At 32.6% G+C, this 25,509-nt stretch overlaps 2 protein-coding genes across 2 annotated transcripts; both read left to right on the forward strand.

The window, feature by feature from the left end:
* Positions 1-9,865: 9,865 nt before the first annotated feature.
* On the forward strand, positions 9,866-10,693 carry LOC114377212 (60S ribosomal protein L12). Its single transcript, XM_028335634.1, has one exon. It carries the CDS (start codon positions 9,955-9,957, stop codon positions 10,453-10,455), a length of 501 nt encoding a protein of 166 aa, XP_028191435.1. The 5' UTR covers positions 9,866-9,954; the 3' UTR covers positions 10,456-10,693.
* An 11,572-nt stretch (positions 10,694-22,265) lies between these two features.
* On the forward strand, positions 22,266-24,520 carry LOC114376705 (aquaporin PIP2-7-like). The gene is made up of 4 exons (XM_028334944.1): positions 22,266-22,658; positions 23,112-23,407; positions 23,671-23,811; positions 23,934-24,520. The coding sequence occupies exons 1-4, from the start codon at positions 22,349-22,351 to the stop codon at positions 24,045-24,047; spliced, it is 861 nt and encodes a 286-aa protein (XP_028190745.1). The 5' UTR covers positions 22,266-22,348; the 3' UTR covers positions 24,048-24,520.
* Positions 24,521-25,509: the final 989 nt, after the last annotated feature.

Below are 25,509 nucleotides of genomic sequence, written 5' to 3' on the forward strand. Positions count from 1 at the left end.
CAGATAAAAGATTTGAACCTTACTCATCTTCTGTAAGAAATTTTTTCTTCTGGGCTTCTATTGATTAGCATATTTAGCTTTATTAAAACTAGTGAAAACACAGACACTCTGTCATGTTTGTGTGTTTGCATTTTTATTATGTTAAATTTGATATATTATAACAATTTTTCTTTATTATACATTGATATATATATTAATTTTAGCCTACTAATTTATTTTTTGCTTAATACATGTTTATATGTACTTTTTATGGTTCTGTGTTAATTTTATTTTAATAGTTTAATACTTTTTCTTTTGGGTTTCTATTGATTAGCGTAGTTGGCATTATTTTTACTTTTTTAAGTGTAAATGCTAGCAAAAACTACATCATTTGCTATGATTTAAATAAACTGATAGAGAACCTCCTCAATCCAGCAATTATCAAAAAATGAAAAAGCTAAGGCTGTCATATTGTGTGCAACGTAGTTACCCGCTTGTTTAGTAAAACAGAGCGACTTGAAAGGAGAGTTGTGCATGGAACCGTGTGTTTGCTACCCCGGTGCCTCCTTCTACCTATCAAGAGTTGTGTAATAACTTTCTACAGTCTTAATCAGTCCATGAAAAAAAGGATCTTCCAGCCAAATCCTTATTACGTCAGCAACGGGAAACACTACCAGAAAAATGCTGATTAGCGACCAAAAATATTGGTGACAAATAGCCACCTATTTAGCCGCTAGAAACAATTATTGTCATTTGCACGAATCAAAGGTCACTTTTGCAACCGCAGTTTTATTTGATTCAGCCACCAATACAAAATTTGGTCGCTGGGACTTAAGAATTGTGACAGAACTGTTTTTGTCACTGGTAAGCAACACGTTTTATGTTTGAGATCCAAAGCTAACCACCGGAAAATGATTCCGTAGAAATTAAAGTTTATACCAATTTAGCGACAGACATTACTCAGTCACTATTTTCATATATAATTATTAATATTAATAATAATGTATATATTTAATATAATTAAAATATAAATAATAATAATAACATAACATATTTAGGATGCAATTTTTAAAAACTTTTTTTTCTTCTTTTTTTTTTAAAAAAAAACTTACTTACATAAAAATTAAAAAGTCTTACAACATAATTTTTTTCTAGAAATAAATAAATAAATGAACTTTATATGTTGTCACATTAATAGTGGTTAAAATCTATTTATATAATTAAATTTATAAATAATAATAAATCTATAATATTTTTTGGTACAAAATAAACCTAAAAATATAAAAAAATTAACATATATTACAAATAATAAAAAATATAAGAATATAACATTAGAAATACAATATGAAATGTTACCTTAAAAAGATAAGAATATCATGTTACAAATATAATATGACCCAATAAGGTCAGAGTAAAACAAATATTGATGAATGACCAAACCCAATAAGGCTTGAATATAAAATTAATGATTGACTGATAATTGCCTTAGAAACGTTATTTTAATAATTATTTTGTGGGCAATTATGCTAATATTTCATTACATTTAAGATTGTTTGACATTGTTCATAATTAAGTTTTGAATAAATTAGAATATCTTTAAAATAGTTTAAATGTTTGATTTTTCATCCAATTTTAGTTAATTTTGTTATAGAAATAAAGGAAGAAAAAAGAAAGTTGGTGTTCGGACCCAATTCAAGGCTCTTCTAAGAGAAAATTTTGAGGTTGAAGGAATCAGACATGTCAGGCTCAACGCGCATTTCAGACTGAGCAAATTGTTTCCTCTTCATGGTATTTAGGCTCAGGGTGCACCTTAGGCTCAGCTATAGTCACTTAAATCAGTGCAATTTTTGTATGTTCGCTCAACCAGCATGTGCGTGCTAAGCACACAACTCAATTACGCAAAAACGACAATGCAATGTTTGGCCTTATTTAAGCACCAAGGATGCGAATAGAAGATAGATTTGGTTGGAGGATCTATCTAAGGTGTTAGGTTGCAACTGAGAAGCTCTCCCTTGCCTTCCATGGCTTCCCTATCATTTCTCATTCTCTTTTCATTTATTTTCTTCTTGTAGTCATGTAGTTAGGTTTATCTATTTTGGGGGTTGATGTAATTGAATCCATCCTTATGTTTACATTTTGATTATTAATCTATGTTTATTGTTCATTATAATGTGTTCTCTTTTATGCATTAATGCTTGCTTTGGCTTGATCACCCTTTGCTTGATGTTGTGGTTTGAATTGTTATTAGGAAATGCTTTTGAACTTAGAAATGGAGAGGAACACCTAATGGGTTTTGTGTTTAGGAATGAAGCAAAGCCTCTTAGTCATCTTTTAACTTTTGTTCTTATAGTATGTCATTTGGTTAGATTAGTCAATGGATTGATAGTTTGGTTAAGAGGCTTAGATTATTTCCATTCGAGGGATCAGAGTTTGAGTATTTTTTTGAGTTGATGATAATAATTTGGCTTTGAACTAGATTAGCGACCTTTGTTTGCATCAGGAGGTAGTTTAGTGAAATCAACCCCAACTCTTTATTATTTGTTATTTTACTTTTTTTATTGCATTTCAAGTGTTCGTAAAAATGTCAAAAGTAGTTTTTTTTGTTTATTTATGTTCTTGCTATTTATATTTTCACATTTTAATCAAATTATAATTGCTATTTTTGAAAGCCATAGTTAGTGAATTGCTATTTTGTCACATATTATGCGAACCCCTGTGGATACGATACTTGAACTTTCATTTTATACTATTTACATCACTTGGTATGCTTGCCAAAAATGCAATGAGCATTAACCAAGGCCCAAGCAAAACACTACTAATTGATCAAGCACAATAAGACCCAAGTATAAAAGTAATGATTGATCCAGGTCCAATAAGGTCCAAATACAACACTAATGATTATTTATTACTTAATAAGGCCCTAGTGTAGCACTTATGTTTGATTGATCAAGGCCCAATAAGGTCCAAGTGCAATGCAACTAATTGATCAAGCCCAGTAAGACTAAAATGCAACACTACTAATTGATCAGACCCAAGTATAAAACTAATGATTGATCAAGGTTCAATAAGGCACAAGTCCAACATTAATGATTGTTTATTGCTCAATAAGACCCAATGTAATACTTATGATTGACCAATGCTAAAGTTGTAAACAATTTGTCTCAAAGATAACTTTAGGTAGGAGAAGATCATATGTCATAGTGATTGCCTACCCAAATGCATTTGCCTCAACCTCTCTCAGGTCCAGAATTCCTTTATCATCACGAGCCACCAAATCAAGTCTAGATCCCTTACCCATCCCTATAGCAAAATCAAAATTTACCTTGAAAATCACTAAGAAGGGCTTTCCATCCTTGCCTAGATCCATGGTTACCAACTTCATGAGGACTAATAATGGCCTTGTCAGGTAAATGTAAGAGTTAGGATATTTGCTTTTGGGTTTGACTAATTTCCCATTTCTTTCTATTGAAAACCATATGATTTCTACCAAACCTGATTGTTGTTAGCACTGCAAAGAAAAGTGCCCTAGCATCATCATCTAACTCTGTTATTGAACCTGATAGCCACTATCTGAAATCACCATCTCTGTCATCTTTAATCCTTAGCCCAAGGGAGGAGGAAAACCATATCCTTTTTGCATTCGGGCAAGCTACATGAGCATGAAAAACATCTTCAAATTCATTCCCACACATGGGAGATGATTGATTCACTAGGACTCTCTTCTTTAAAAGGTTGCTTTTTACCAGAAAAATATTTTGGCACATGTGCCACATAAGGTTCTTGCACTTATGAAGTGTTTTTCCACCCATATCTGTTGCCATAATAACTCTCCATTGTGTCTATATTATGATTCAGGTGAGTTATATTTATTGTTTGCAACTTGATAGCCTAACTTCACCGAGTACACTCCATCGGAATTATGTTTTCGGTAACAATAGTCTTCCTCAGCTGAAATTATCAATGGACTGGAGACAATGTTCCTAACTATGGCCTCATAGAAGAACTCTGATAATTTTGCATTGTCCCATTTTTGCTCACCTACCTCAAAAAACTTGCAAACCCTCATCTCATCAATGATAACATGCAATTCATGTAGCCAAATTTTGTTCTTTGGAAAACGTGGAACCCATTTGTCTTGGCTTATCTTAATTGTTCTTCCATTCCTCACCCTCCATAATCAACCTTCTTCTAAAATCCACCTTGACTTATTTATACTAGACCAAGTTAAATTTGGCCTAGAACCCTTAGGAGCATTCCATGTGCATCCCTTTGAAAATAATGAACTTTCATCACATGGGTCATGAATGTAGAAGCAAATAACACAAGAAGGAAGGTTGAATTGTGGTTTTAGAAATTTAAAAATTTTTCTATGACTAAAAGCACATTTATCGATTGATGCAACTATACCTAAAAATAGAAAAAAAGGTTTTGATAAAGACTTTCTCAGACGATGAGAAAAATAGTTTTCTTGACATATCAAAACAAGATATAAGATTAAAAAATAAATTCAAACCCTTTGTCAATTAAAGCAGTAAAGGAAAACACCGGAAATTATACTGATTTGTTTCTACCCTAAGACTACGTTCAGTTCTTGACAAACCACCAAGTTTTTACTAACTTATCACAAAGCTACAAGTATTCAAATATTTTTCATTGTCACTTTTGGCTCTTACACATGCAAATTTTACCCCAAGCTTGACTTAACCCAATATTCTTTGTCCTACCAAGTCACCGCTAACTCTAAATAAATCAACAAGATTTGTTGAAAGATTGCACACTGACTAATACGTGATCATCTTATAGACGGATTAAATATTCAACATTTTAGTCTTTTCTCTCAAGGTTTACAAGGTGTTTGAGAGCTTAGTATCTATACAAGGATTTCATGAAGCTTTACAAGAATGAATGAAAAAATATATTTACACAGGATGATTTATGTCTTGCTTCTTCAAAGCTTCTTTTATTTATAACTTTCATCTTTAAGTATTTGTTTTCTCACAATGGTTCAATTCTTCACTTTATTATTCATCTGAAGTCTTGAGGCCATTGGAACATTTAATGCTTGCATTAAATGCACATTTCTTCTTCATGCAAAGTTTGTGCTGATAGGTTAGTGTGTCTTGTATTTCAGGAGGAAAGTCACTTCTTTCATCATAGCAGGTCTGCAACAGTAAAGCGCGCCTTCTGATGAGGATCAACGCTTCCAGACTATGGACTTCATTTATTCTTTATAAGACTTTGACAGATCATAGGATAATGTTTTTTGCATGAAAAAATCTTAGACACTACTTAATGTTATGCTAGATCGTCTTATATGGGTGTTTCGTCTGAAAACTAAGACGCAAGAATATAGACCATGATCTGATAGCACATTAGACATAACTTTTATTATATGTATTTATTTGCATCTAATCAAAATAATTAGGAGTCATAATTTGTCTTTAAGACATAAATGTCTTTTGACTTAACAAGAGATCATTTGTGACAATTCTCTGAGCTTGTGTTGCAAAAAGAGCTTTGTTAAAAGATCTCACAAAACGAAAACCCATACCTACCTTCTAACTTGTTTTTGGCCAATTTCTTCCTGCTCATCCAATGAATTTTCCTCGTGTCAGTGTCTCCTCCCCCAAAAGAAATGAGATGTTAGGCTCTCATATCACAAATAGATTGAGGCAATAGAAAACACCCTATGACATAAGAAGGAATAGCTTGGACCACTCATTTAATAAAAAATTCCCTTCCTAATTTTATAAAGCTTTCTCCTTCCCCTCTTTGAGTTTCTTTCAGACTCTATCTCTAACAAACTTGAACATTTGAGTTTTAGACCTCTCTACTAGAGTAGGAAGGCCCAAATATTTCTTATGGTTCTTCATTGCCTTTACTCCTAATTGATTGGACAACTCTTCAAAACTAGAACTAGACATATTTTGGCTACATGAGTTTAGATTTGTTGAGATTGATCCTTTGCCTAGAAGCCTCCTCATAAGTTTCGAGGATCCTGGCTATATGAGATATCTCCTCATAATTTGCTCTGGCAAAAATAATATTATCATCAACAAAAAAAAAAAAAAGATGTGAAATCATTGGGGCAAAAAGAGCCACTTTCATTCCGTGAATAACTTGTTGTTCAACTGCTTTTTGTAGCATAGCTAATAAAGCTTCTACACACAAAATGAATAAATAAGGAGATAAAAGATCCCTTATCTTAGTCCTCTACGAGGTTTAAACTCAGAATGGGGGCTGTCAATTACAAAAACAAAAAATGAGACAATGGTAATTAACGCACTTCATAATTAGCTCAACCCAACGACGAGAAAAGCCCATAGATTCTAACACTTCATTCAGAAACACCCACTCCACTCTATCATAGGTTTTAGACATGTCAAGCTAAAAATAACCTTTCTTCCCATCATTTTTTGTCCTTGTGTAATGAAGACACTCAAAAGCAATGAGAGCATTATCAGTAATATGCACATGAGGCATAAAAGCACTTTGACTCTCCCCCACTATCCCAAGCATTTTTTTTAATCTATTTGCAATTGTTTTAGTAACAATCTTAAAAACAACATTGCAAAGATTAATAGGCCTAAAATCACCATCCTAGTTAGGATTCTTAATTTTAGTTACCAGAGCAATGAAAGTTTGATTAATACCTATTGGGTCTGTTGCACCATTAAGAATATCTACGACAATTCTTGAGACATCCTCACCGACCACCTCCCAGAAGTGCTTATAGAACAAGACCGGTGTACCATCAGGCCCTAGAGCTTTTGTAGGATGCATTTGCTTCAAAGTTTCCCTCCTTCCTCCGCAGAGAAAGCCACATTAAAGATATCTGACATATGGGAATCAATTCTGCACCCTACAAAGCTTGCCACCTCTTGAACATCCAGAGTATCCACCCAAATCCCATTCTCATCCTGGATCCTATCAATTGTGAGGCTTTTCTGTGCTTCTTCTTCCCCTCTTTAATTTGTTTCCTGAGATTCCCAAATTTTTCATTCTCCCACAACCCGTAACGAATTTGATGCAATACTACCACCATTCGACCATGAGGAACTCACAATATGCTCACATTCTTCATCCTCCAGCCAAACTTGCTTAAATCTGTATAGTTTCTGCCTTCTCCTATTTTTCCCTTTCGAATAAAAATTCAAAAGCATTGGATAATGATCCGAACCATACCGATCCAAGTGGGTCACTTTACAGTTTTAATAATTTGTTCCTAACATGGGTATTTGGAAAAATCACCGTGTATATGCATGCAAATATTGTTCGCAAATTAGATTAAATCAATTTTAAAGAAAAAAACATTTGATCTAATTATTTTTTATTTTTTAAATTTATCAGTTTGATCTAAAATTTAAAACAAAAGATTTCAAACTTTATTTTCGTATAGGGATTATGTTTTTTCTTTCATTTAATTTTTTTTTCATATCATCTTAATAATTGAAGGATTATAAGCTATAAAATAATATTTACAAACAAATTATATTTACTAAACACTATAGAAAAAATTATTTGGTATTACACTATTACTCATGTTCGTTCCACCTTGTGGTCCCTAAAAAGAAAATTTGGACATAAGATTTCGTACAAATTATTCTCACCCGTATCACATGGTCATTCTAAAAGGTTTTTATACCGTCTCAGTAGTCGAACAATGAAAAAAAGTTGATAAATAGTATCCACAAACAAATGTCATGTGTTAAGCATTAGATAAAATTTAAAGATTTTTTAAAAAAAAATAAAGAATGTAGAATCATACATCAGGAAAAGAAAATAAAGAATATTTAAATAAAAACACAATAAATATTTTTAAGAGAGATGATGAGAGAATCCTAAAATGTTTAAAAATAAAAAAAAATTTGAAGTGTGAAACAAACAAATATTAATTGATTTATTCAAATATTTCTTTTGATTAACTCATAATAATATCAAAATTAATTGATTGATTATAGCATTTGTTTTGGTTATGGGCCGAAACTCATCAAACAGCGGAACATCAATAAATTAAGGCAGTTATTATTTCCACTCCCCAAACTACTTAGGCACTCCCCCAGTTATTATTTCAACTCCCCCTTACTACTTAGGCACTCCCCCTTCCCATTATTATTTTTTCCCCTAACTACCCCTGTAAATATAGTCCCTCGGTCCATCCCAAACATTGAATTCGTGAGACCACGGTGGAATGAGTGACGGTGAAAACCCCTTTCCTTCTAAATTGAATTGTGAATGTCCTTAACCGCCAAGATCCGGATCAGAGAATAGATGAACATTGTAACATCCTAAACAAATCATACTAGAAACGAGAGATCTAGAGGTTGTGCAAATATGAAATTGTACAATTGACGATAAATTAAAGAAATTAATTGATACTACATGTACTAATAAGATTTATCTACTTTTTAGTTGTCTATCACTTAAGAATTTTACATTTAAGTGTGATTGACTTATAATAGTTATTGGATGGGTAACATTATGAGATGTGTTCCCAAAAAATATGTGAGTGAGAACAAAACACGCTAAAAAGTCTCGTGTTAATTTGTAGAGACAATCATTGAACCTGAAAATAGTTGAAACAAATTATTAAAGTCTCATAAAGGACTACCTATGGAGGATTCTTATTGATGGATGGTTCTGACCTACAAGGAGTTGAGTGGAATACCACTATTTGAAGTGTCGTATTATGAGAGTTGTTGCGAAGTCGACAATCATGGATGTTACAAATAATATAAAAGCAAACTTGTCTTCCAGTAGGTGTGGTTTGAGAATGAACTGAATAGAAGTTGGTGGGCATGTAACACTCCAAATGAATTACACAAAAATGAGAGAGACCTAAAGGTTGTGTAGGTATGGAACTGTATAATTGACGATGGCTTAAAATAATTAATTGATACTATTTATACCAATAAGATGCACTTACTTTTTGATAGCCCATCACTTAAGAACACCACAATCAAACATGTTTGACTTTGAGCAATTATGAGATGAATAACCTTTTGGAAAATTTTAGGAAAAACGTGAGTGAAGTCAAAGCATGCTGAAAAGTCTCATATTGGTTTGTGACGATAATCATTGATCTTGAGAGCATTCGAGGCAACAAGAACGTTGAGTGAAGTTTCGCAATGTAAAGTATCACAGTGTGAATTTCTATAGAGTGTGATTTGCCGAAAAGTTAACAATTAGGAGTGTTACAAAACATTCTTTTCCCCTTAATTTCCCTAATGAACACTTGGTTCTATGTAGAAAATCTGCTAAGGTGTGTGACTGCGTGATTCATCATTTTTTTTGCATTCCCAAGGGTTTGTCTTTAGATTGGATCATCAATATTCATTATTGGCATGGAGTTTCAAAAGTTGGCATGTAGGAAGAAGGATAAACAAGTGTGTATGAGATGAGCTTGTTTTTTTTTTTTTTCTTTCAAAGGAGAGTTATCAAAAGGGGAATGCCTTTTTTTTGAAGATTAATATGAAAAGGAGAAAGAGATGGAGGCGGAGTGTATTTAATGGGGTAGGTTGGAAAAAAAAATAAAAAAATGGAAAGTAAAGTGTGTTGGTAATAAAAGAGTGTAAATAGTAATTGTATAAATTAAAACAAAAAATCCAATTTTCAATGAGCCGGAACTTCAATTTCTCAATATAGAAAAATAGTGGGAATAAATTTTTCAGCACTCTCATTATTATTTTCTGCACTTTTCATTAGATAACGAAAAATCTATTACGAAATGTAATTAGTCAATTTGGAAATACAAAATGAAAAGTGCAGAAAATAATACAAGGAGTACAAGAAGCAACATCTAAGAGTAGGTGGATCCGGCCCAATTAGACCCAAATAGAAGCTTTTTAAGAATAAACAAAAACCCTAATCCTCAATATATATAATACTCTCTTTGTTTTTACAGTCTGCTTCGCCTCATTTTCTAGCTTCCAAACCCTAACACTCCTCTTCCTCTTCGATCATCACCTCTCCACAATGCCGCCGAAGTTCGACCCCTCCCAGATAGTCGACGTCTTCGTCCGCGTTACCGGCGGCGAAGTCGGCGCGGCGAGTTCCCTGGCCCCGAAGATCGGTCCCCTCGGTCTCTCCCCCAAGAAGATCGGAGAAGACATCGCCAAAGAAACCGCCAAGGACTGGAAGGGCCTCCGCGTCACCGTCAAGCTCACCGTTCAGAATCGTCAGGCGAAGGTCACGGTGGTCCCCTCCGCCGCCGCCCTCGTTATCAAGGCCCTCAAGGAGCCCGAGCGTGACCGCAAGAAGACCAAGAACATCAAGCACAACGGCAACATCTCGCTCGATGACGTCATCGAGATCGCTAGGGTTATGAGGCCGAGGTCCATGGCCAAGGACCTCAGCGGCTCCATTAAGGAGATTCTCGGAACATGCGTTTCGGTTGGTTGCACCGTTGATGGAAAGGATCCAAAGGACTTGCAGCAGGAGATTTCCGATGGTGATGTTGAGGTCCCTCTCGATTGAGGAAGAAGACTTTGTTTCTCTCTCTTTTTCCTTCTCTCTTATGTTTGTTTCGTGTTTTTTAAATATAAATCTGGGGAAACTATTGAACGTTTTGTTTAAGGCTATTTTACTGTTTTGGATAATTTAGATGATGCTTTCGAGAGGTATTATTATGGGCTGATTAGTTTATTTCTCTGCTCACAGTATGATATGTTTTTTGATATAATTTTGCCAATGGATTTTTAGCTTATTATGCGCATATATGTTAGCCCCTTTTATTGCCATGTGAGTTTTTTGCTAGGTAAGTTGGGATTGTCATCACACTCCTGAGGAGAGGAATGAGGGTTGCTAGGTTTAATTGAATTGTTTTTTTGGACAGTTAATTTATTTTGCTAATGCTTGTTTAGTTCTTGTTCCTTATTTTTTTTATTGGTTGTATATTTTACGCATGAGTGTCTGCAAATTAATTTAGGATATTCTGTTGGCAACTGTGTCTCATACATATTGTGAGTTGTGACTGTAGGGGTTGTTGAAAACATTGCCAATGGCATTTGGAGTCAGATGTTGTCTTCTGAATTCGAATATACAATTGCTTATCTTTTAGTTTATTTTGATTTTGATGAACTTGAACTTGATCTTCACTGAGATTAGTTGAAAGGAGTTGTAGGAACATCATAGCCCTCTTAAATAAGTTTTACAGAGTATCATCTGGAGTTTATTTATAATGAGCTCAAATCAGTTCTGTACTGAACATCATACCCCCGCTAACTGATTCTGTTGAATTTCTTAAATTGTTTGAAATCTTTTAATAATATTTTGCGATGGTGATGTTATGCATGTTGGGTGGTGTCTTTTAAAACCCTGTCCGGTAATTGGTACTGTTATTAAACTGGTAATTATTAAGTGACATTTTGGTTTTATGTGTTTTTCCTGCATGGTTGATGATGGATGTGAAAAATCCCTTTTTTTGCACCCGATTTTTTTTTCTTTTTGTTGATCATATCAAGAGCTGATTTTTGTACGTGTTGTGTTATGAATTTTCTGTATCATTTAATGACAAGCCTTTGTTTTTTACTTTTTGTTGACTCCTGAAAATCCATATTCTGCACTGAAACATTAGTGTAACATGTTATGCATTTCCCAATATTGCACAAGCAAACATGCGTAGTGAATGATTAAAGAATTGTGAAATTGGTGTACAATTTGTGACTGGTGATTATTTGCTGAGAATAGATCTTATCCCTTTCTCTTGTTAGTAAATGTGATGTCTCTATTATGGAATTTGATGGAATTTCAATTGGTTATCCTTTATGGAAAGCCAAATTGTAGTTGGATGGTGGTAAATCTTCGATGACAATGATAATGCTTCACTGTTGGAATTGTGGGACAAAGCCAAATTGTTCCATTGGTATTGCTCTCTAGTTTCAGAAACTGTTGGGAGTGATTTAGTGTGGGACTTAATATCAGTTTTTCAGCAGTATCTGGTGTTTGTGTTAATTTAATATTTCTTGCTGGGTATGCATTGTTATTTTAAGTCTTGAACTGTTTCTTCGTGATGAGCAAATAAAATAAATGAAGTGGAAAATTACTAAATTTTTCACTAGTTAAAATAAATCTAGGACAGAAGGTTTAGTATATGGAGAAAGGCAGCTGTACGTATTGTAAATTGAAGTTCTGAGATGTTATTTAAATGTAAGTTCTTTTAAGCTTTTGTTTTATACGTTTTGCAATATTAAATCAATTAATCTCGTTTGTGTTCTATTTTTTCCTATGGTTGTTTACGAATTTATTAAATCCGCGTATTACTCTAGAGAAGTTTAACTAGCTTGATGACAATTGGTCCTGTTAGGGAACATAATTTTTTAGTTTTTTCCTCTGCTTGGGTGCATATTTTGGCTTATTTTCGGATGTCCTTGGGGATAAGGGTTGCGAACGGCGAGAGAAGATTTTTGTCATCTGGTGTTTTAATTCTTTTGTCATTCCTTTTTTTTTTTTTTTTTTTTATCTTTATGCATTTCATCGCTCCACCAGAAATTTTCTTTGTTGCTATCATGCCCAAAAAGCCACCCAAAGATGCTTTTAGGTCCAATTCATTTTGGATAATGCATGCATCTTGTGTTTAAGTGGGTTAGGTGAACCAACTTGATTTATCACGGATTCAGTAGTCCTAATGGGGGGTCAGATCTAGTTCTCAATTCAAACTAACAAAAAATTGTAATTTTATTTCGGCCGGGTTGGTCCAGAGTTATGGTTCATTTTGACGGATCTCATGCTCCCTCCTTCTCCAATTTATAATACAGACAGAGACTTTCATCTAACGACAAATTCATTTAGATTTCTGTTGCAAAAAATATGGCAAATTTTCTTTTAGATTCTGATTACCAATTTGAGGTAGGTTGCAATGTGCTTCAAATTTATATTCAATGAATCCAAGTTCCAGTTTCCTAGACGATTGTAAACTCATTGAACCAAGGTAGGTTGCAATGTGCTTCAAATTTTCTTGACACTTGTAAACTCATTGAAACAAGAAAAGGAGAGTTTAACTCAATCTTATAAAATTTATTTTGTAAAGTGAGACTTAACCTCGTTTATATATCAATGGCTATATCGCTAGTTAACACCGAATCTTCAACAATTTGGTTTGTTTGTTTGTCCAGTGTTATGAAAACCATGGAAAAGATGTTGAGTTCAACTTAAGGGTACTTTCAATAACACATGTAGACAGATTGCAAATTATTTCGCGGGAGTATTTCATGTTCCTAGGAGACCGTATCACGAATGAGTGTGGGTATTTTGTAAAGGAGAGAGTTGAGTAACAACTTCCTTTTTCCTTAATTATAAATAAGATCCTTTTTCAAAATTTATTTGTCAAACCTTTTTTAATTTTTAAATGTATTAATTATTTTTTTCTCTGCATATCTTTACTTAATTATCTTTTCTCCAAAAATAAATGAAAAATAATTAAGTCGATAGAGACATAATGAAATGATAATACAAATAATTGATAAATTTAATATAATTAACTAAGTTAATTACTTTTTTAAGGGATGTAAATTAGTTGAAAAATTCTAATTTAATTAAGAATAAAGGGAGTATTCCTTATATTCCAATATTTCAATTGTGTGGTTTCATTTGTTGCAACCTTTTTTCCGAGGGAAACAAACGATTCTTGGTGGATGCAATTAGGTATCAGTGTTCCATCTATCAAGATGGCACACAAAGTGGTTGGGACGGGAATGATATATATATTTCAAAAATTTAATTTCAGATCACTTGCTATATTGGTATCATGATCTCAACGAATTTTACAAAATAAGTGAAGAGTGTGATTATATCGGCAACATAACATTTATATTTGAACTTGAATACTACATTGACAATGAGTTTAGACACAGTCAAGAGGAGATAAAAGGGTGTTGATACTGAATGACAAATAATGAAAAATGGAGATTTTTGAATGGTGATTTTACCAAAGCATCCACCACCATGATGTTATGAATTCAGTCAATGTCAGTTTCATCCTATTATCAATTATGTGTTTCATTTTTGTGACTCTAGAGGGCTAGGAGTTGGGTTGTATAGTTTTTTCTTCCATTGTTGACGATTGTTGTGGAAAATCCATTATTTGTACTTGAACTTTTTTTTTATCATGAGTTCCCTGTTGCACATTGCTGCATAATTTTTTTATCAGCCAATGTTAATTGTTAGTTTTATGTTAGAATGTTAGTGGAGGGATTCAAACTCACAACTTCTCTTCAATTCTTTAACCCTCTTCCCAACCACCAAATCAACCTTATAACTTCAGACATTGCTGCATTGTATTATGCATTTCCTGATAATGTATTAGTAAACATGTATAAGGAATGATTAAGGATATGTGGCTTACAAATTATGACTGGTGTAATTGTTTGCTAAGTAGTGATTCACTGCCTTTCTCATAGGAAATGGACATGTTCATTTATATGCTTGGGTAAAGATGATCAGGTCTAATTGTTTGAAGTTGTAAACTTGAAAATTTGCTATTATTTGCTTGAATACTATTATTTGCTAGTGTGATATCCTCTACCCTAATATACATATTTATATAATAAAATATATGAAATTCTGGAATCACATAAAATGATTTTATTCAATAAACATAAAGGAGTTCACGTGAATAAAAGGTTCACATTTGTGTTAATCACCAAATTAAAAAGTTATCAATTAAGGGTATGAAAACATTTTCGGCTCAAAACAAAGCTATCAAAAACTCCAGAGAATGAACTAAAGACTCAATATGTGAAACAAAAATGATAAAAACCACATGTCCAAAACTTTATGCAATTAATACAGAAACTCATGCCCCAATGTCACATTCTATCAGAGTATTATGTTTTAGCGTCTTGTAGCACGAGGTTCTTTAAAGCCATCCACCTAACCATCTGCTCCCATGAACACAAGGTTTGAGATCATCACAGGATCCAAACACAAACATCACACAGGGAGTGAGTTATCACATTCCTAAACAGGTAGAGATAATTGAAAGCACATATATATAATATAAGTATAACAAGCTCAACTTAACACAATTCACATCATTTTACCACTCATTTAGTGACATCACTTGTCCCAAGGATTTAATCACAAAATGACATTCCACATCTTCACATTAATCACATGTTCAGAATAACACATCTCAAGTATAACACAACATCTCACACTCATAATTCATTACTCACCACCACGTAACAAGTCACAATGATAATTATACAGACGTTATGCAAAAAATATACTATGACTCAATCCTATATGTAATGTGGTACCATGTTAGTGAAAAACCTTGTTGACCGCTTAGGAGTATATGACAAGACAAACCACACATTGGTAAGTCATGCCACTTTCACTAGGTAAAATCATAGGGAAACTAGTCAAGATCACGTTATTTTGCAAAAATACTCCAACCATGTGGGATCAGCATATGCCTAAAAGAACACTCAAATCGGGTGTATCTACCCCCAAGGCCTAGACTCCGAAAAGTCTGTCAGAGCCTCTCCCTCTCAATTCAGGTGTAACCCAGAAAAGATTTTAACACATAAACTCTATCTATGAACTATACAAAACACACAATTCTTCAATTGTTCTCAAAATAATTTTAACTCGACATACCTTAAAGAGATTCAACTCGTCGGGTTCTCACAGTGGATCCCATCACAATATTGATCGTGCATTAACTTGTCGCCTTTAAAAGGTTTTACAGTCGTGTGATTTTATGGTTGATAGGTCACAACTCAATGCATACAAAATCTTAATACACGTGTGATTTCACAATTTAACACATACTCAACTTGTTACTTACACATAGTTCATCACACTTTCATAATCCTAAGACATCACGTTATCGCGCCTCATGCATCATATACATATCACATAGTAATAACATTAATATGTTATGTTCATATGACTAATCATCTCATTAAAACAAATATTTAAAATCTTATTTGTGCCACTGGAGTTTGTACTATGCAATACACATAACTACTTAATTATTTTCAAAATAATTTTAACTTGTCGTGCCTCAAAATGATTCAACTCGTCGGGTTCCCACAATAGATCCCATCATGATATTTGTCGCGCATTAACTTGTCGCCTTTAAAGGGTCTTACAATTGTGTGATTGTATATTTCATATCTCATAACTCAATGCGTACAAAATCTCAATACACATATATTCTACAATTTAACACATACTCAATTTATTACACACACCCAATCTCAATCACAATGTTATAATCCCAATGCAACATGTTATCACATCTCATGAATCATATAAACATTATACGGTATTAATATTTGCATGGCACAAAATATGTATATATTAAATCGAACTATATTATTTTCAATTAAAAAGAGTTAATAAATAAATAAACTAAAAATGCATTGAAAGTATTTATCGTTGAATCTTAATATATTAATTTCCTTCAATTTAATTTTATTATTTGAACTATTAATTCCTAATTTATTTTAACAATTCATATACATATATATGCGTTATAATCATCAACACGTAATAAGCTTATGAGACCAAAACATGACAAAGAACGTTTCCAACAATCTAATTTTCATGGTAATCTAGTAAATCTTGTCCAAAAGACAAACAAATTATACATAAATGCTTCTCATAACATGGGGAGTAAAACCCCTCAAATAATTTCACAAAATCATATCAAAATCATAGGTTCAAAAACACGAAAATATCAAAAGAACTCAATTTTATCAACCAATTCACATTAGGGCATCAATTGGCCCATCAAACATAAAACCTTGTGTATAATCATAAATGCATAATTATAATACAGTAAATATGCCAAAATAAATCTCAATTTGATCCACTAAAGATCCCTACACATGTTCATTCTAATCCTCATTGTGATAAACTCATTCCTTGCCTCTAAGTTGTTAGCTCATGTGTGTAGTCCGGTGGCGTCTCTAGCAGTTCCCTAAGATTCCTCAAACTTTTACTCTGATTGCTCTGTTAGGGTTTTCAAGTGTTAAAAAGAAGGAGAATAGATTGAAGCCTCAATTTTACTGTCTCCATGCGAGGGACATTTCTCTCTCTACAAACATTATTTCGCAAAATCCCAATAGTGGAAATGTGCGAAAATGAGTTCCGAAGGTGATATTCATATTTCAGGGCGGTCCAACGGTTAAAGAGTTTGAAATCATAGTTTTATTGGGACAAGTTTGGGTGTTGCGAGAAAAAGAAAGAGTTTTGGGAGAGGAAGAAGGGAGAACAAAGTTGGGAGGAAGAAGGAGTGTAGAGACATATCATAATTGTAAAAATTGATCTAATATGTCTCTATTTATAATTAGGGTCATCTGAACTTATTATTTACTCTATTTTTCTTTATTTTAGTATTTTATAAAAAGAAACTCTATTTTACTTTTTCATTAAATAAATAACCAATTAAAACATTCTTTTATTTTCTAAAACATCATTTTTCTCTATTTATTTTCTAATACTATAAATTCCTTATTTTAATTAACAAAAATCCTTTCCTCTCATTTATTTAATTTCTAAAAACTCTATTAATTTTTAAATAAAATTCTTTTATTTATTTTACGAAAAATAGAACATTAAAGTTAGTCGTTACAAATAATTGATGTCTTCTGTTTTTGGATTTTAGTTGCAGTTTGCATTGTATTTGGAATGTACATGTGCAATGTTTCTGACTTTCTGTTATTCTAATGTGGCATGTGGTTTTTGATGGGTTTTGGAATGTCAATCCATCTAAGAGCCTTATAGGTTTCCATCGAATTGCAGTTGTTTATCCTTATGGAAGATTATATTTTAAACTTGGGCTGTATTTAACTCGATTGCAAGCTAAGGTTATAATGGTTCAAGTGGGTGTTCATTAAAAAATACAATAGGATGTGCATGAATTCAAATCAACAGTTATGTTCTGTATAATGTAGGGGCTGGAAATGTGGGTGGAAGGTGTATAGGAATGTTCAATTTTAATACTCAGAAGTCAGAAGTTGGAAACAAAATCCTTACAAATTTGACTATTTGAGTCATGTAGGAATTATACTTACAATAAGAGTGCTAAGCTGGAAAAGTTGAATACTTGAATTGAAGTGCTTCCATCATTCTAGGCACAATCATGTTTTACACTTTTACTAGCTTGAGCGTTCGAACCTTTACAGGTACACCCATTTCCACTGACCAGGAGGATGCTTGTAGCAGTTGGACCCTAAATAAGTTCTATGCTACTCAACAATCAATTTATCGTTCAAAATCTATTAAATTTGTAAAATTATTTTAATACAAATGTCTAAAAAAAAAAAGTAAAACATAGAGATGTTTTCCCATCCTTTTCTTGTGTTTTGTGGTCATAAGTCCTAGCTCAAGGGTGTGAGTCACATGGAATGGAATGATGCATTGAAAATAGAAATTAAACATATCTTTATATATATATGATATTTTTTTTTTGGATTTTTTTCCCTCTTAAATCTTCATTTTATTGTACAACCAAAATCAATATTAGGCATGAGTATTTTTGGTCCGTATGATAATTTTTGTAAGACAATCTCATAAGGGACTAGGTTCGAATCCGGTATAACATTCAACATAAAAGAAAATCAACATTAATCTGTTTTTCTAGAATTTTTTAATCAAAAATATTTTTTCATTCAAGAAACAAACAAACCCCCTGTATCAGATACACAAGCCAAGACAATCAATGCTTCTAAAAGTGCAAAGCTTAGCTCATGGAGTTGCACTTTCAAATTTTAAAACTTCTAATACAGCCACCGTCCAGCGAAATAGTCATTCTCAAATCTAAAGTTACACATACTAACCAATAGAGAAAATGATTTTATATATCCATCACAAAGTGTTCAACACACGGTGCTCTCTCGGCCACAACATCACATTTTATATTCGAAAAACCAATATCATATATACGACGTTCACAAGTCATTCATTAATTTGATTATCAAATAATTATGCACAAGGTACATGAGTAAAACAATAGGATTAACCTGAATATGCACTGAATTAGAGGAGGGGCGGCATTGCATATTTGCATGTCAATTCTCACCATATAATCTCCCTCCACATCCTTTTTCCCCTTTAATTCTCATCATCACTAGCCTAATATTAATGTTAATATTTGCTGCTCCATATATGTTGATGTTATCAGGGTGGTTGGAAAATTAAGTCCACCACGTATTTCTAATCCAAGCTACTCTGTAAAGAGGACCAACCATTTTGGTCAATGGTGGCTTCCCATACAGTTAGGTCAGCCTGGCATCCATCAGTACTATGTACTATAATTAATCATGATCAATGGTGGCTTCCAATAATCCTTTCTTATTTTAATTTTATTAGGGCTTAAACTTTCGCACTTTAGCTAATGAATGAATTTGTTTATACGTGAATGCATGTGAAAACGTTGTAATTTCTTAGTTCCTCTCCAATTGCCTTGGAAATTTCCCCCCCAATAACGGTATAGAAGTTATCACAGATTTGGTACGCTAAGGACGATGGCCAAAAACTTATTTTTTTTATATTAAAAATTGTAACATTTAATTATTATTGAATATTTTCACCGTAATAATTATAATAATAATAATAAGTTTTATTTATTAATATTTTGACAACTTCTTTTATTAAAACAACAATTAACAAAATTCCTATATTTTTTTTACTCTTTTACAATGCAAAAGTGATCTATTATATATCTTCATAGAATAAAATTAAATTAAAAACCTTTTCTTGTTCCCCACTCCGTTGTTTAAATACTTGAACCAATGCTAAAGCTAGAGAAAAACATGATAGAAATTTGAACGGTTATGAAAAAGTAAAAAGAAAAAAAGCAAAAAAAAAAATGAAGGCATTACTTTGTTTTTGGAGTTTTCTCACAACGGTTAATTTATCAATTGAGACAAATAATTTGCATATTATTTTGGTTTAAATTAATATTTATGTTTTATATTTTGTGGTAGGTGTGTGGGTCGAAGTGCAAAACATAAATTTTAGCCACTAACTTAAAATAAGATTTTCAAATCAGGTTGAAATAGTTATGACATAAGATTTAACTAACTGCCCGATAAATTATTAATTTTATAATCAATTAGAATAAGTAACCTCAAACTTGTGGCTAGGATCACTAGGATCCTGATCACTGTGTTCAACATCCATTTGATTATAGTTACGCCTAGATAAATTCTTTTATGGAAAATTAAATATATTCACTAAATTAAAGATATATTTAATAATTATCTAAAAAGAACTAATTGTTTTATTTCCTTAATTAAGAGATATTAATAAATTTAAAATATTAAATTATCCATAAATAACATAATTATGGAAGACCCCTAATAATTTCTCCTTCCTCATCCAACAAAGACAACAACTACTTCTACTCTTATTTTTATAAAATTCATAATAATTGCAGTACTGAAAATAATTATTGATAACTTTCTTTGGTTTTCAGGATAATGTATCTTAATGTCTTACAGTTTTATTACGCTAATATTTCATAGCCACTAACTTTGATGCTCAGTTCAAAACTGAAGTTCAACGGGTGTTGGCCATATTTTTAAAACAAAACTTCAGGTAAATTCAAATGCTAACATTCTAGTCTAGAGAATTCCATTTTTTAAAGAAAAAGTTATAACATCTTTTAAGGTATTAATAAGCTAGTGCTTTCTTTCCCTCTCCCATACACAATTTGACATCTCTCTATCTCTCAATCTGTCAATCAAATGGTGTTAGTTAAAGATAAATGTTGATCTAATACTAGTTTGCAAGAGTTTCAATTAAAACATAACAAATTTCGTTCTGTAATTTTACATTGTGACATCTATTAGTACACAGTAAAATAATAATTTATTTCACATGTTAGATTATTAATATATTCAAGTTGAATTATTTTATAGATCTCTATTTTTCGAATAAAATCCAAGTATCCAGGTTCATATAATCTTTTTTTTTACTCAACTGTTCATATAATCTAAACTTTATAAATAGGTCCTTAAAATTTTAAATTTATTCATTTGTTTCCTGTAATCTAATAAACCAAGGGACATGGGATTAATTTAGCTCAGTTAATTAAGTATAATACTTGAATTATAATATAATAAATATTTTGTTATATATGTTTTCCATTTTTACTGATAAAAAAACTGATAATAATATTATGAAAAGTCTATCCAATCAAGACCAAAGAATATAACATGGCTGGGTGAGAGAATTTTTTTAACAAATATGAAATTTAGTTGGACTTAAAGACATTTTATATCTATTCTTATAACAAAATTTGATAAGTAATGTTTGGTTTAAATGGACTTATGGACACACATTCTAAAATAAATATAATAAGAAAATCATTATATCTATATGTACGTAACTCAGAGGCTTAAATACATTGATATAATATATTCAATAAGAATTGACGGATCGAAACTAATAAGATCCTACTCTTGAAAATTGTTGTCTTTATTTTGTTTTCCCATGTGCAACGAAATAAAACAAGATAAAGTTAAATGCGTGGAAATAGTAAGGAGGACCCATTGGTTAAACCCTAAAACACGGGACCATAATCATTAATATCCCTCGCCAAACTTGTGACAGGCAGAACAGCAAAAATAGTATAGTAGACCCTGGTGTTGCTGCTTAAGTTGCCATTAGAAATTTTATTTGTAGAACAATTTGTACAAAAATTATATAACTAAGAGAAAAAAAAATATAATAGATGATACAATAGTCATAATGAAGAGATTTTATATGGACTTGCATGTAAGTGTATATAAGTGAAGAATAACTCTTATTTTTTAAGATATATTTGTATGAAATTGAATTTAACTTAAATTTAAATTTAAAAATAGTACTATAGCTTATTGGACCACTGAACCGTAAATTTTTTGTTTGAGATATTTAATCTTTTGGCATGAAAAAAGTGTTTTAGAGAAACATCGACTAATAATATAAAAAAAAAAATTCAAATTCTTATTCATAGAACCCTCTATAAAAATTGTCACTGTGGAAAAAGATATATGAATAGCATAGCTGTTCTAATAATTCCTATATCTACAAGGCAATGCAATTTGGCAGTTGCCCATAACCACACACATATATATGTACATGATATGATATGTATATGAACAAGTTAGTGCCGTTGGAATGGCGTGGGGCCATGCAAGCGAAATCAAGCTAAGAGGGTCGGCAAAAAATTATGATAATCATGTCATTGTCCATACACAAAAACAAAACACACATAGTTTAATTTAATTATTTGATTCGTTAACATAGTCTCTCTGTCTGTCTTTCTTTACTTAAATACCACCCTCTTTCCACTCACCCCTTCAATTCACTCCACTTTGGCACACAACACTAGCTATAGTAAGCTACACTTATTTGAGGTTGGAGAAATATGGCTAAAGATGTTGAGGTTCAAGAGCAAGGAGGAGAGTACTCTGCAAAAGACTACCATGACCCTCCTCCAGCACCCTTGTTCGACCCAGAGGAGCTCACACAGTGGTCCTTTTATAGAGCCCTAATCGCTGAGTTCATAGCAACCCTTCTCTTCCTTTATGTCACCGTGCTCACCATTATTGGCTACAAAAGGCAGACTGATGCCACGCTAGGTGGCACCGAGTGTGATGGGGTTGGCATTTTGGGCATCGCTTGGGCCTTTGGTGGCATGATCTTCATCCTTGTTTACTGCACCGCCGGTATTTCAGGTATATATCACATCATCCCTTTCAACTTCTTCTCTCCCAAACATCACAAATTCACACATGCTCAATAAAATCTCAAATTCAAGTCTTTCATATAATTAAAAATGATTGAAATAATGATGGATCAGGTTATACGGTGAAGATTGACGCACAATATTTTACATTAATAATATGGTGATAGAAAGATTTTTTTCTTTTTACATTATATCACCAAAAAATTTGAAATTAGTGACAAAATAATTTATACTTAATTTTTAAGAAATCCGTCACTAAAATTTAGTGACACCAGAGTTGATAAAGAAAAACCAATTTTTCTTCACTAAATTTAGTCACCGATTTTGATTTTTAGTAGGGAAATTATATAGGTAGTAACATTTGGATATGAGTTGAAAGTGTAAATATATGCATGCAAGAAGAAATTAATTATAGTTGTGTGGACTTGGTGTTGTGTTGTAGGAGGACACATAAACCCGGCGGTGACATTCGGGCTGTTCCTAGGACGCAAGGTTTCGTTGATAAGGGCGTTGTTGTACATGGTAGCACAGTGTGCCGGTGCTATCTGTGGCACTGGATTGGCCAAGGGGTTCCAAAAATCATACTACAACAGGTATGGAGGTGGTGCCAACTCTGTTGCTGATGGCTACAACAATGGTACTGCTTTGGGTGCTGAGATTATTGGTACCTTCGTTCTTGTCTACACTGTCTTCTCTGCCACTGACCCTAAGAGGAACGCTAGGGACTCCCATGTTCCTGTAAGCATACATACATTATTAGTCATCTTTAACCATAAATTATTATATGGTCCCAAACTATTATATGATCTAAAGATTTATTTTATTAAATTTTCTTTGTAAATTGAAAAATTCATTTTACGTGAAAATTACCTGTGAGACCTTATATACATGGTGGTAGTTACTGATGATATAATAATTTTTCCATCCATGATTCATCATATTTTTCTCTTACTCTATGTCTCACTTTTCTATTTATTAATCTCTTTGCTTTATGCAAAAAGGTACTGGCACCACTTCCTATTGGATTTGCCGTGTTCATGGTTCACTTGGCTACAATCCCAATTACTGGTACTGGCATTAACCCAGCAAGGAGTTTCGGAGCAGCTGTAATCTACAACAAGGACAAAATCTGGGATGACCAGGTAAACATAAGAGAATATAAATTTGAAAAAAACAATTCCAAAGAAAATAAAATGATGTTGAAAGTTATGTTATGGATGTTGATGGTGGTCTAATTAATTTTGTTGAATTGTTTCATGAACAGTGGATATTCTGGGTTGGACCAATTGTTGGAGCAGCAGTGGCTGCATTCTACCACCAATACATCCTTAGAGCAGCAGCTATCAAGGCTCTTGGATCCTTCAGAAGCAACGCTTAATTAATTAATCAATTAAGCTACCTTAATTTGCCAACAAGGCTAGCTATGAGTGGTGTTTCCCCGGAAGAATAATAATTTCTATGTTGAGGAGTGCCAGTGATCTGTCTCTGCAGTTCCCTAATTTAGGCTTTTTCGTTTTTTCCTTTCATCAGCTACAATTGTTGGAGGGTTTGGAGGATAAGGCCAAAACCATAGGGTCATGCATCAAATTGTGGATAAGCATGCTTGTGTCCAAGGGTGTATTTTGTATCCCTTTTGTGTCTTTTCTTTTTCCTTTTTATAATTTCCATGTATGTATTCCTCAAGTGTTCCTTTTCGGTCTTGTGCATCCTTAGTCATTTCTGATTTTACTCTTCATAATTAAGTATTCATCTTTTCTTGTTTATTATAGCTTTATTAATCATCATCTATGTATGTAATGTACCTTGACTTGAGTAATATTTATATATATTAAGTTGCTGGTTTTTTATTCACATGGATAAGCTTAATATAAGATAAAATAATAAATGAAACCATCATCTTTAATTATAGTTTCTGTGATCAATAGCTTTATATTTTACATGGTCATTCGATTGTTAAAATATTCAAATAACATGTACGGAAGAGAGTGTAACATATCTTTCTGATTTGAAGCAGCATTCAAATTGAGGAATAAAATTGCAAGTTTGGTTCTGCGTCCAACTTGTCACACGAATTATGAGATAAATTCAACCGTCTAAAACAAACTGAACTTAAGAGGAAAGATTTGGATACTTTTGCCAACGTCTATCTACATCAACAAACGATTACACAAACATACTTTCTCTTCTATAGAAAAATGGAAGCTTCTCGAGCTATATATACAAGTCTAATTCATGAACTCTCCTTTTGCTTTTTCTCTTAAAATTGAGTATGTCACCACCATTCATCTTAATTAGGCTTGGAAACGGACAATGTGGACAAGTGACCTTTTGGAATTAGGCCAAATTCAGTGTCCTTTACCTACTTTAATATTAAGCTTTACAAGATCATTCACCGATTTGCGTAACTTACGCTTCTGGAACCTTCAAATTTGTCCGTTAACCCCTCCTAAGGCCCTAACATTGTTGATAATAGATTTCTGTTGGGATGCTTATCCTAATCCTAATATATATTAAACTATTGCGAGTGTACTAGTGGAAGAGCTTAATTAGCACCATAATTAAATTACTTTTCCACTCAAAAACTCGCCTCTTAATTAGATGATCTAACTTGGCTATTTGTGGTGGTGGTTATCGGACGTGACATGAAATTTGGATTGTTTTTTTAAACTCATCGCTGTTCCTGGGGACACTATAATTTAAGTAATGGAAAAAAAAAAAAAAGAAAAAAAAAGTAAACATGTTAGGTGGATGACTTCGGATTCCTTACCTGTGCACCCTTCATTTCATAGATTGGTGAGCTAATATATGCTATCTTCGCCATATATTTTGTCTCCATGGTT

The sequence above is a fragment of the Glycine soja genome, chromosome 11 (genome assembly GCF_004193775.1).
Source record: "Glycine soja cultivar W05 chromosome 11, ASM419377v2, whole genome shotgun sequence".
NCBI lineage: Eukaryota > Viridiplantae > Streptophyta > Magnoliopsida > Fabales > Fabaceae > Glycine > Glycine soja.